Genomic DNA, 13,494 nt, shown 5'->3' on the forward strand with positions numbered 1-13,494 from the left:
GCCATCCAGATGCCCCTCTTGTGATTTTTTAAAAACCATTAAAGATGTAATAAAAACCATTCTTAGCTCACGGGCTGAAGAAAACTAGACAGTGGGCCACGGTTGGCTGAGCCTTGTGTTAGGGTACTCAATTCTGCCATCAGAGTATAAAAAGACAACACGATGATAGTTATAAAGTCCTTTACATGCATTCATGATACCGATGAAACACTGTCAGTGGGACAGGCAGCAGCTACAGATTCCCAACTAAGACCTCTGTGATCTGTTCTGGAGATGGAAGAATCAGTCTGTCGCGTAGGGCAGTTTCCACTGCCCAGACCAGAAGCGACTGGGCTCCAGGGAGGACACTCCCCGTGGTTTCAAACCATCTTCAGTCAGGCCACAGTAGTAAGAATATAACACGACTTAGCAAATGAATGAATCTGATTTACTGGTTTCTCAGGTTTTGAACTACTTAATAAAAATCACCAACTCTTAAGATTCAAAGGTTCAGGGAGGTAAACATAGGAGGAAGAGATCACCTTTTAAGCATCTATTCCAACCTCTAAACTACAACCACACTGGACCACCAAATGAACCATTCTTAAGTCAACCCTGTTTTCTTTAACCATGAAATAAAAATAAGCACTGTAAGCAAGATGGCTTTTTGCCCTCACGCCTGCAGACTACTGCAGCAGCTCCAAGTCAGCCGCCATCTGACCTCCCTGGGAGCCTGCTAGTTTAGATGCAGAGTCCCCGGGAGCAGCCTGACAGACTCCTGTGCAGCTCCTCTGAGAATCTGCAGTTAAAAAACAGTTTTTTTTAGTGTTTATTTATTTTTGAGAGAGAGAAAGATGGAGAGTGAGCAGGAGAGGGGTGGAGAGAGGGAGACGCAGAATCCGAAACAGGCTCTGGGCTCCGAGCTGTCGGTGCAGAGCCCGACGCGGGGCTGGAACTCACGAATCCCGAGATCACGACCTGAGCTGAAGTCAGATACCTATCCAATTGAGCCACCCAGGCGCCCCTCTTCCCGACAGACTTTCAAACGAAGAAGCTGTGGTTGACAGAGTTGTGGCTATTTTCTTTTTTTTTCTTTTTTCTTTTGTTCTTCTATCTCGATGATGACGGACAAACAAAAGGCTTCTGGTACAATTACGTCCAATAACCAATGTGGATTTTTGGTTAAACCAATAGTATTGTTGTCTCGAAACCCTCCTCCCTCCCAAAGTGAGGCTCAAGGAATAACAGAGGTGATAGAGAAGAGGTGCTAACCAAGCCTTAGAAACTGGAAAAGCATGGAGATGGTCACTGAGCAGAGGAAGCTGAAACCAGGCCTCTGCTGGTTGAGGCACCGGAGGGACCAGGCACCCCAGGAGTTGCCTGCTTACGAAGGGGACAAGTGACAGAGGCCTGATCTTTGAAGACATCAAGGGAAGGCATGCCAGCTCTGGCGGGAGGGGTGGGGCAGGCCCTGGAAACAGGGTCATCTCCCAGCCCGCTCCCCCCACACCCCTACCGCAGCTAGGCCAGAGACTGGGGGTTTCCTCTCCAGAGAGCAACCACCCGCTGAGTAGAAGAGGCCTTTCAACACTAAGCTCCGCCGAGGATGGAGGGAGTTAAGGCCGTGAGTGACAAACCCTGCCAAGCCCGGGCTTTTCTGCCTCCCTCCTCGGGAGCAGACAGCCGGAGATTATTACCACACGTTCGAGGGAAATCTCCAACACGGAAGTCGGAAACCAAGCAAAGATCAGAAAGAAGGAGAAAGAAGCAGAGAATACAAACGCCAAAGAAAATGGCAAACAACCTGTAAGGAATATCCTTAGAAAAATAAGAGACGTTGCGTTAATCGTAAAAAAACAGCGTTGTGAACGCTATGTGTCAGGGACTCTCCCAAGTGTTCAACACGTGTTCTGCTTCAGCTTTTCACTGACGACACTGCCACTGTCTCCACTTCACAGATGAACACGCTGAGGAACAAAGAGGCGAAGTGTCTGAGATGGGATGCGAACGCAGGGCATCTGTCTCTACAGCTCAAAGCACCAGAGCCCCACTTTGCACCTTCCCATGAATTAGAAAAACAACACATCTGAGAAGAAGAAACTTCGTGGATGTTAAAAAATAGAGCAGGAATATTCACGTTAAATATGAAGCTGTAACTAAATAGTAAGTTAGACTCACTTCATAACACGTGTCTCGACACACGTATACTGTCCAACGTATGCACACACACGCGTTATACTTAGCTGAGGATAAAGATACAACCAAGACTTTCTGAGGTATGCAGAGTCTGGAAAGCAAGGTGGCGACATCTCTTAAGAGCTGAACATCAATTTTATATCTAGGTGTTTGTGGACACCCCTGCACGTGTGTGCACGAGGAGACAAGCACGAATGTTCTTTAACAGCAAAACCCCGGAAACGAGGGTGGGTGAGCTGGTTTACAGCAACGACAATGAACGAGCCACAGCCTCACGAGAAACACACAGACTCCAAAAGAGTATGAGGTGTGGGTAGAAAACAAGTCCCAGAGGACTACTGATAGCATGGTAGCATTTTTATAAAGCTGAAAAATAAGACCCAAACAGTGTATTACTTAAGCCTACACCCCCCTCTTTTTTTTTAAATGCTTATTTATTTATTTTTAGGAGAGAGAGAGAGAGCGAGAGCGCACACGAGCGGGGGAGAGGCAGAGAGACAGGAAGACAGAGGATCCCAAGTAGGCTCTGCAAAGTCAGGAGAGAGCCCAGTGTGGGGCTCGAACCTTGAGATCAATGACCTGCGCCGAAGCCGGACACTTAACCGACTGAGCCATCCAGGCCGCCCCAAGCATACACACAATTTATGGCAAAATTTAAAAAGCAACACAAGGATGGCCATTTGGATTGTGTTTCCTTCTGGCAGGGAGGTGGGGCAGGCGGGGGCCATGGAAGCGGATGCAAGGTGTGGGCAGTACTCTTGTCCTGGGGTCAGGCGGTGGGGTCCTACATGTTCCTCACGCCTGTTACGGTTTATACATTACACGTAATCCTTTGTATGTGTATATATGCGTAGTCCTTACGTTATTTTTTCTTTTAAAAGACTTAGAGCAGAAAAAAAAGGACAAAGAAATTTGCCTTCCAGGCATCTTTTATAATGAGCTACTGGAGGATGCCCAAAAAAGGATCCATCAGGAAGACAGGGAGGCGGAAAGCCAACCCAGGAAAGGGTTGGGCCTCCGAGCTCCTCGAGGACAGGGAGGTTCTGTTTGGTGCAGCTCAGGATGTTGACTGAACGAAAAGGCATTCCTAGGAAGCTGGTGAGGAAAGTCCTGGGGCCCCAGCTGTACGCAGGCCTGGAAAGCAGGGTCCAGACTGGAATGGGAGCAGGGAGGATGAAGCGGGGATCCTGGGGGCGGGGGGTGCCACCAGGATGGGTGAGAGTATCTAAGGAGTGCGATGGAAGGGGGAAGGTTGAATCCAACAGTCTGGAAACGAAGTAGTGACAGATTTATAGAAAGCTCGTCAAAGGAACCTAGGGAGAGAGAGAGTTACTAACACCGTGAGGAAAAGGCCTTTCGAGAAAGGTCTGGTAGTCGTGGTACGCCCGCCTGGCTCAGCTGAGCATTTACTTGGTGAACCTTCACTTAACCCCAAGGGCGATTATAACCGCGCCGGGTGGACAAGGACGCTGGGGAACCGCATCCTTATCTTTACTGAGGGGGGGAAACCAGAAAAACAGAACAGTGTAAACGTGCAACTCAGGAATACAGAAGAAACGTCTGAAGCAAGAGCTCAGGGGGCAGGAGAGGCACGTCCCTCCTGGGTCAGGTGGGGTGGGGGCAGGAGTCAGGTGGGAAAGACGGGTGCTGGGAGGGGCGGCTGCTTGTTTCTGCAGTAAGCCTGGTACCCGACTTCGTAAACTACTTACGCGCATTACTCTGACCACAAAAACCTGCAAAAAATTTCCCCACACCTTAGACTGCAAAACTAGCATCTACTTAAAAATGATTAAAATCTTAGAAAGGTCTTAAACATGCATATTTAAAAATCCGTCGACTTCTTGTGCCGCGGAGTCTCAGAGGCCTCCTCTTCAGGAGGAGCTAACGTAACCAAGGGACACCACGACTCCCAGGCAGGGCCTGGAGACTGCCAGAGGTCATCAAAACGCTCCAGCCGGGACGGAGCACCACCCGCCGGCCTGGCACCCACTCCCACACTGGCTCTGTGAACAGCCGGGAAAACTTATTTTTATCTTAATTATATAACTGCCCCCCTTCCCCCCCACTTGGAAGATGCAGGTCCCTGCTGCTCTGTGTTCGGGACGAGATGGTGGATGAAAGTGCGGTTTCCTTCAGCCCCCAGCGGCCCACCTCGTTCACTGCTCCTTAGACCGAGCCAAAATCATCTCCGTGCCGTCGGTTCTGTTCTCTCGAACTGTCACAAATTAAGGCCAGTTGCTGCTTTTCAACAGGGAAATGGAGATGTGCCTCTTGGCCCTCAGCTGCTAATAATTTCCACCATCACTGTTCCAGACACACTGGTCTCTTTGCCTCTACTCGAACATACCAGATCCAGTATCCCTCTGCACTGGCTGCTCCCTCCATCCAGAAGGCTCTTCCCCGATATCCACACAGATAACTTGTCTCATCTTTGTTCCAATGTTATCCTCTCAGCAAGGCCTGACCACCCTATTTCAAATTGCTTTCCTCTCCCCGGACCTTGACCTAGCTTCCCGCCATAGCACGGTCACGTTCTAACGTATTATATGCTTTATGTATTGTGTTTATTGTCTCTCTCGGCTAGTACCCAAGAGGGCAGGGTCTTGTCTGTTATTCTCTGCTGCACGTCCACATCTGGCACAGGATCTGGCTCCTTACAGGCACCCAATTTAAAGTGCTTTGTGTATAAATGAATCATCTTTATCGTACTCATTCCCAACCTGCAAAATACTCTAAACTGTTGTTAACACTAAGCTGAGCCAAATAAAGACCACCATTTCCCCGTCTGCCCTTCTCTTAGCTAGCACGTCTGACCTTGCCATTCTAGTTCACTGGGATCTTTTAGAATCTTGGTTTTGTCCTTCGGCCTTGGGTCACCTGTGAATATGACAAACACATCTTCACTGACATCATTCACAGAAATTCTGAGCATGACAAGTTACAGCCTTTCTCCCATGAGGAGAAGCTTCTCACCAGGCTGGGGATGATGCATTAATCAACCCTCTTTGAGTAGAATCAGGTGTTCATTCAGCCAGGAATGTTTCATTCTGAATTATTTTCATGTTTGTATTTTATCTGGCCATGAGGATAATGTGAGAAATTTCTGTCAAATGCATTCTCAATTACTAACTGAAAATTCCACCCAAAGAGGCAATTGCTTTAAGAGGCACTGTGCAGTTTGCCTGTTTTATAGCTGACGAGCCCATGGTGGCTCTTGTGAGATGGTCTCTGCAGATTCATTCTGGGATCAAAGTCAGAACCCATGTTCTCTCATGTTGGAGGATCAGTCTCAAACTTACCAGAGTTTCCAAGGACGCCACCCCCCTGGGCCGCCCTCCCTGCATAAACCGAAGTCTCTAATTCTGACGCCTTGTTTCCAAGTGGTTACGCCACCAGGATGGGGACAGCAGCCGGCCCTTCTCTTCTGCAAAAGCTCGGCTTTATCCAACAGCCTTCTCGGACTCGGTCCCCTCTTCCGTGCCAACTTCCCAATTTCTTCACTCTCGACAGCTGCCCATTTCTGCACACATTACGTCGCCCCTTCCTGACATTGAGCGCAACCAACATATGGGCTCGAACAGCTTTTCTTCTGTACGACTTTCCTGTCAGCGAAGCCAAGTCAGTTTATGACATCAGAGTCATTTCCACCGAACAGACTGAAGTCATAGCCACAGGCTCATTCGGATGCCTATAATCGTTAGCCATGGCAAGTGAAACACAGCTTTTCAAAAACCCTTCAAAAATAATTGAGTAATGTAATCCTGTGTCTTTATGAAAACACTCTGGGCTTTAAAAATATTTTTACTGTTATAGGTCTTCCTTGATACATTTTTTAAATGTTTCCTGATACAGCTGGATTCTATTTTTAAGCTATTACAGGAACCAAACCAATAAGCTGGCCTTTCTAAAATCAGAAAGGAGGTCTTGCCAGGGAGTTTATGTTAAGCTCTGTACAGCGAAAGGAGAATGGAAGGTCCAGGAAATAATGTGCCGATCTCCAGGAACTGTTATGTAAAGGGGTCAGAAAGCAAGCAGTCCATACCCCCAGAGGCAGACAGTGACAGCCCCCCAACAGTCTTTGACTTAACAGTGTGCTTCACACGGGATGGGAACAAGTTCATTAGGAGGCAGTAACAAAGTCCCGACTGCGCTGCCTGAGACCTGTCATCTTTAGACTCCCAGAGTGGCTGCCATCAGAGAGACAGAAGGTTTATGGGCATTAACAAAGAAAGGAATGAAAATAATCAGTATGAAGTGAACATGGCACAGAACAACCCTACTGCATCATCTTAAGTCTCTGAAAGTCAAGACGCGTCGATGGATTAAGCAAATAAAACCAAGATCTTGAAGAGGGAGGGAGGGTGGCCATGGCGGTCCAGTCAGAGTCCAGTCACGCACGGCGCACTCGGTGTGGAGGAGCCTCATCGTCTGTCCGGCTGCAAACTACCCCCTACGCCTGCTCAGTGTGAGGGCCTGGGAGATCCCAGGACACCAGCAACCCAAGCCTCGCGTTTTCCAGCAGGGAACACGACTCTACTCTCATGCAGCAAAGACAGAAAACAGGGGCAATTAAACTAAGGACTTTGGAGTCTCTTGACCCCAAGCAGTGGGCTTTGTGGCAAACCTTTCATTTCACCCAAGAGGAAACAGAGCGAAGACTGGAGAAGTGACCTGGCCCCGGGCCCAGAACAAGAGGGTGGAATCAGAATCCCAGTGCAGGGCTCCGGACTCCAGGTGGAAAGCGCTATCGCGCTGCCTCTGGCGTCTGGGCGTCTGTGTGTGTGTGAGTGTGCGTGTGCACGCGTGCCATCGGTGGCTCCCACGTGGGAACTGGGGATTCCGCTCATCGTTTCTAAGCACCACTGTGCTTTCCAAAGCTCATTTCACACAAACCAAGACTCACAGGTAGCTGGCCACACCGAGACACCACAAGGCCAAGGCCATGGGAGAAGGCTGACGGTGTTGTCAGAGGGCCACCTTGAAATCCCAACTGCCAGACCCCATCCAAACCCAAATGGGCCCAGAACTACCTGACCAAACCAAGTATTTCCCACGCAGTGCTGGAGGAGACACAAAAACAAAAATTCTTAACCTCGAGGGTACCCAATGAGTACCACTTTGCATCGACCCAGCACGTTTGTCTGTTTCCAATAAATTAACACCTATTTCCTATTGTTTCAATCATTTCCCAACTTGGCGTGGTAGTCAGCAAGGTCAGGCGGCTTCGTTTTACAGATGAGAAAACTAAACACAGGTCACGCGCTTTGCTTCGGGTCCCCACATCACCGTGTCGGAATATTTCCCATCTACCATTTTTTCCCACCAGACCTCTTTGCCCGTTCTCATACATACATCCCACCGGCATATCCCCGCCCAACAAACTCTTACTGGTAACAACGGAGAGAAATGCCCATCCAAGTCTCAGACAGCAGTGCCACAAATGTGCTCGCCTGCCAGTCCCCTGTGACAACAGGTCGGTGCTGAGCCCGATGGTCATCGGCAGTGTCCTTCCCCTGTGGCCTTAAGAGAGGAGATCTCCCCTTTCTTAGGATGAGAACATCCCAAACCTTTCCACTCATCATGAAAAGCAAAACCCTCAGAGATGGAATAAAAGCTCTCCTCAAAATGCTGCATGGCCAAACATCTGGTTATCACTCACTATTTCTGCTTAGAAAATGTCTTATTTATTTGGAAGCAGTTTATGGAAGTAGCAAAGTATTAGGAATTTTACAATAACTCGCACGCTTGTGTGAAATGGTCACAGCTGTGCTCTCTCATTCCACGGAAACATGGCCTGGAGACACGTTTCCACAGAATCCCAATAAGCAATCACTGCGCGCACCCAGATGGCCAATTTTATCGCAGGACACGGAGGCTCAGGCTACTGTGACGTTCTCTTTCCCCTTCATTGCTCGGAATGCAGCATAACTCCAGCCAGAATGGCAAAGATTCCACAGCAACAGCTTTTGCTCCCGCCAGGCCCCACCCCGTCTCCTCAACCCTCACTCCATCTGCCGACACCGACTTTCAAACCAGACCTCCCGCGGCGCGTGGCCCTGAGCACTGGCTCCGCGGAGGGAACCCCCGAGCACGGCTCAGGGCGCCGCAGAGACCTTTGGTGCTCCCCACCGTGTCACCCGCCCCGAGTCGGTTCAGCCAGCGTTTCGATTCTCCGCTCTCCTACGACCGTAAGACGGCCCCGCACCACTGACGCCATCATCTGCTGCAGGGAGGCGGGGCAGGAAGGAGAGGTGTCGGCATTTATAAATATACTTTGAAATGCAGGCTTCAAATAGATGGGAGTGTTCTGAAGATACGGTCCTCTAAACGCTGTAGGAGTCTTGAAAAAAAATTCCCCTTTCTAGAATGTACTTGATCAGAAGTTCATATTATCACAATGCCCGGGCTGTAAGCCAGCCTCTGTTCTTTCTCTTTAGGAGATCTCAGGCTGCCTGCCAGGCCATCGGGCCACACTGAGGGAGTCCGGCTGCTGAGGGCCCTTGTCAAGTGCAGCCGAACAGGACACCGGGGCCACATTCGACTAGACATTCACACAACCGGCACCTCAAGTTGACGGAGACACCCCATTTGCCACGGGGCTGGCGCGTGCACTCTGGACAATCTGCTTCTCTAACAGATCAGAGGAAAAGGTATCATCCACAGGACCGAAAAGTAGCTCTCAGACTCGGGCCCATCACTAGGTCACGGGACTCAAACTCCCTTGGGGACGTGATGTTGTTAAAAGGGGGGTCACCTCGTTGCCAGAACAGCCTGGTGACCGGTGTTCACGGCACCGGTGTCCAGGCAGATCAGAGCCGGGGCCCCGCGTAAGGCAGTTTGGAAACGTCCCACACCCCCAGTGCTGCAGGGAGTCCTGCTGCTTTGGAGCAGGGTCAGGTGGCTGCTGACAGTGTCCCTTGACTGTCACCCGCCAAGGGCTTGGGCGGCACGACTGCAGGAAAGGGCCTCAGGGACCTTGCCTGTGCTGCCGCCTGGGAAGTCTCCTCGGCTCGGGATGGGTTTGGTCTTCCCTGCACATGGTTCAAGGGTTCAAGACACTTTTCTCCAGGTCTTGAGCCGAAAGCCACCAGGAGCTGCTCTCCCGAAAGAGGCTGCTCTGAGATAAAATACGCACAATTTTGTTCCACCAATTCGGTCCGCTCTCACCACTGACCTCAGGCCTGCCGCCTGGCAGTAAGGCCTACGCCATCCTCACCGCCGCGGGCCCGGCTCACCTTGGGGTTGGTGCGCTGCTGCAGCCTCCTGTCCTCCCTCTCTCTCTGCAGTCGCTCAAACTCTTCCCTGATTTCAGCTGGCGTTCTCCTCCTCTCCACAACCTGCAGGCACAGTCAGGAGGAAGAGGCAGTTAAGGACCCAGAAAGCGAGGAAAACATACACCAAGAGTGGACATCGCTAACGCGGCGCATTCGCGTGGCCCAGGTCCGGCTGTTCCTCGCCCTGGGATTCCGAGAGCAGCAATGACACCCCGACAAGCCTTTCTCCCACGGACCCAGGCCCTGGTGAGCTCAGGCTCACGGTCGTATTCGCTCAGCTCTGCCCTCCGATCATCCCCAAGGCGATGCTTCCCCTCAGCTCTCCAGAGAGACGTAAGCGTGGTTTCCTTCGTTTCGGTAAACTTCTCTCTGACGCTGCAGGAATCTTACAGAGAATACGTCGCCTTAAGTCTCGTGGTCTAAATTTCCTAATGAGTCCCAGCCCAGTAATAAACGTTGAAGATGAAAGCAGAGGACGAAGGTGCTCACAACTGCCCTGTCATCTCTCCCCAGTGTGCTGGAGCCATCTCTGGAGATGTCTTCTGAGCTTCAGCCATCAGGCCTGGGCGTTTTTACACCGTGGGACTCTTCCCCCTTCAATATGATATGACCCTGAGAATGTATGATGCCAGATGGGCCTTAGCATAAAACAGTACTCGGGTACCAAAAGGCAGGCCACAATACTACTCAGGGATGCACAATGACAAGTCTATGAGAAGATAAGGCATTCCGTTTTGGCTTTTCTTAGCTCATCACAAAATGGAGATTTCAAAGAGGCAGGAAAAGGCCACCGTGGGCCTCAGGCCCCACATCTCTGAAAGAGGGAACTGCACCACATGATTTCTAGGGGTCCAGGATGCCATGGCCTGGGAGAAACACCGAGAGTGGGGGCAGGCCGACAAAGTCATGAGATGGGTGGGGGACAAACCCAGAGAGCACATTCCTTGTATCAGTGGGAGAAACACAGAGGCGCCTCGAGAGGCTGCTCACAGAACAGCTAAAAAGGGAGGTGATGTGAGAAGAAGCAATCCTGGAAATCACAAGTTTAAAAAATTGTTTAAAAAAATACATGCTTACAGCAAAAAATCAAAATAGTACAGAAGGATATAAAGGAAAAAAGTACAATTGGCCTATAGCTCGCTCCCTCTTCTCCGCCATCCTCCTTCTCCCAGGCTGACATCTAGTTTTTAATGCATCTTCCTGGACACCCTCTGTGCATACATGTATGTGTGTGTGCATTCTCACATAAACCGGGTCACGTTCTAGGTTCTGTGTCCCTTTATTTTATCATTCAGCAATATAGAAAAATAAATACAAAAACTGGCTTAGCCAAAAGCATACTGAGAAACGTGTTTACTATGCTTTCAGGAAGTAAAGAGGAACAAATAAGGAAAACAGCATTTCTGCCTCTAATAACCAGATGTGATCAATAATTCCTAAAATAAAAACACGGGGCGCCCGAGTGGCTCAGCTGGTTAAGCGTCTGACTCTCGATTTCGGCTCAGGTCATGATCTCACAGTTCATGAGATCAAGCCCCGAGTCGGGCTCTGTGCTGACAGTGCGGAGCCTGCTTGGGATTCTCTCTCTCTCTCTGCCCCCGCCCCAGTCATGTGTGCACTCGCTCTCTCTCAAATGAATAAACTTCAAAAATAAAATAGAACACTTAAAAACCATCCAAGAACAAATGAAAGTCCTAAATGGCACGCCAGTGACTGCTTCGTTACCTCACAACAACACCCTCGGTTGTATTTAACTGACTCACCTACTTCTCTCCAAAGCTGAGGGCGTGAGGCACCCACCCACCCGAAGTCCCTGCCCTGGACAGAGCGGAAGTGAGGCTCAGTGCTTCAGTTTCCATCACCCCCCCCCCCCGGCCCCCGCGTCCTGTCAGCCTCTCCCTTCATCACAGAAAATAAAGACAAGAGAGCTTCAGGGAAATATAAGTAATCAACTATTCCATTTAACCGTGAAGGTCAAGACGGATCAGGAAAAAAGGATTTAAAATATTTTAGGAATTCTTTGTGACCTTGGGACCCAGATTCGGTGGGCCTGTGACTATGGAACCTACCAGTGGCGACCTACGTGACACATTACCACGGCCAAGGGGGTCTGGATGGGAAGCGGAAGAGCCCCCTCCACGGGTCCCGGAGCAACCGGGCTGTTCTACCTGGACAAAAAGGCTTCACACCGAGTAGTCTGCCCAACGGGACGCTGGTGTTGAGAGTGCAGACTGAGCACGAGTCTGACCAGCCAGACTTACCCAGCGACACTGACTCCATGTATGTGGTGTATGTGCCTCTATACTGTTTTTTTTTTTAAGTTTATCTATTTATTTAGAGAGAGTGAGAGTGGGGGAGGGGCAGAGAGCGAGGGAGAAAGAATCCCAAGCAGGTTCTGCGCTGTCAGCACGGAGCCCAATGCAGGGCTTCAACTCACGAAACCGGTGGAGAGATCGTGACCTGAGCCGAAACCGAGAGTTGGATGCTTAACCGACTGCACCACCCAGGCGCCCCTATATTGGTATTTTTAAAATAGATTCGTAAGATTCCAGGAATTAAGACCAGAAAGTGTCAGGCTCCACAGAGACCAGAGCAGAGCAAGATTTGTTTTCAAAAACTCTATAGCTGCCTCACCTCTGCCGGCTGGATCAATAGGTACAAATCCCTTTCCCTCTCCCACACTCCCTGGTGAACTGAAGAGGCAGATGCTCCACAGGGGTTAAGTCATCCCATTTCTAGTCAATTTTACAGGAGTTTTGGCAAAGAGCTGGCGCATAATCAGAGCTAACTGCAAAGTCAGGACGGCTGGCACCTCCCGAACAGTGAGGGGCCGGGCAGGGCGTCTCGCTCCAGCTTCCAAGGCCCCCGGCCTTTATGCTCTCCTTCACACGGCGAGCACTCTGGTGGGGACGGAGGAAGACCAGGCTAGGGGCAGGTCGCCGTCTTCCATCTTGGTCACCCTCAGACATGTGCCCTCCTGTGCACCCAGGAGCACACCTTCCTGAATGGCACTACAGCTGGTCAATACCAGACGTTCTTGATGACAGAGCGTATCACGTGCAGCCCGTGAATCCACACACCTGGGCTGTTCGCCTTAACCATCCATTCACCAACTAGTTCTGTCCCTGCGTTAGCCAGGAAGACTGACTTCCCTTGTGGGAGAGGGGACAGGAACCCTGAAAAGCAAGGCAGCCTGGCGAAAAGCGGGCTGTCCCACACTGCCTCTAACCTCCTGGTGGCCTCAGTGGGGGTCCCCTGATCTCTCACTTCAGATCCCTGCTATAAACTACAGGATTCCCGAGGTACCGTCTGGTCTGAAAATTCTGATTCTAGCTACCTGACTTTTGTTTTGGAATAATTCTAGAAGATTACTTAGAACTTTACAAAAACGACAAAGATAGTACAGAAAGCTCCTGTACACCCTTCACCCAGCTTCTCCCGATGTTCACACCTTACGTAACCATGGGACGGCTGCCAAATCTCAAAACCAACCTTGGTGCGCTACCATGAACTGAACTCAGACTTTCTGGATTTTACCAGTTTTTCCACTCGCATCCCTTGTCTGTTCGGGGATCCGGTCTAGGCTCTGGGACTGCATTCAGTCATCCTGTCTCCTTAGTCTGTGAGAGCTTTCAAGCCTTTGTTTTCATGATCTTGGCCACACTGTAGCTCTTGGTAATGCAGGTTACCTTCTTAGACACGGTAAGACTGACGTCTAAGAGAGCGGAAGCAGTGAAATAAGGACAAAGTAAGGGGCTGCAGACAAAAGTAGACAGTGAACGAACGGTCTGGGCCAAAGGACACGATGGACTGTCTTGCCAGGGCTACTGAGGCATGTGCTCTCCGTTCCGCTGGCGAGCTGTTAGCAGACTGAGCACCACCAAGCGTTCCCAGCTCAGGGTGAGCCTTGCCACTCTGAAGCCAATCTCATTTCCAACGTGGGTGTCCACACAAACCTGCTAACCAACTTGGAAAACTGGAAGGGCTGGCTTTGCACGTGGGTGTGCCTGAACCTCTGCATCTCGTTCCCGTGGAATCCTGCCGG

The 13,494-nt window shown here is 50.4% G+C and overlaps 1 protein-coding gene across 2 annotated transcripts in view; it reads right to left on the reverse strand.

Moving 5' to 3' along the window:
• Positions 1 to 13,494, reverse strand: part of DNAJC11 (DnaJ heat shock protein family (Hsp40) member C11) — a 70,622-nt gene that overhangs the window by 26,571 nt on the left and 30,557 nt on the right. For both annotated transcript variants that reach the window (XM_040459992.1, XM_040460001.1), the window contains one exon: positions 9,411 to 9,512. In XM_040459992.1, the coding sequence (XP_040315926.1) occupies positions 9,411 to 9,512 (102 nt within the window). The remainder of the gene's footprint in view (positions 1 to 9,410; positions 9,513 to 13,494) is intronic.

This window comes from Herpailurus yagouaroundi, unplaced genomic scaffold, assembly GCF_014898765.1.
Source record: "Herpailurus yagouaroundi ecotype Mexico unplaced genomic scaffold, PumYag 77, whole genome shotgun sequence".
Classification (NCBI taxonomy): Eukaryota; Metazoa; Chordata; class Mammalia; order Carnivora; family Felidae; genus Herpailurus; species Herpailurus yagouaroundi.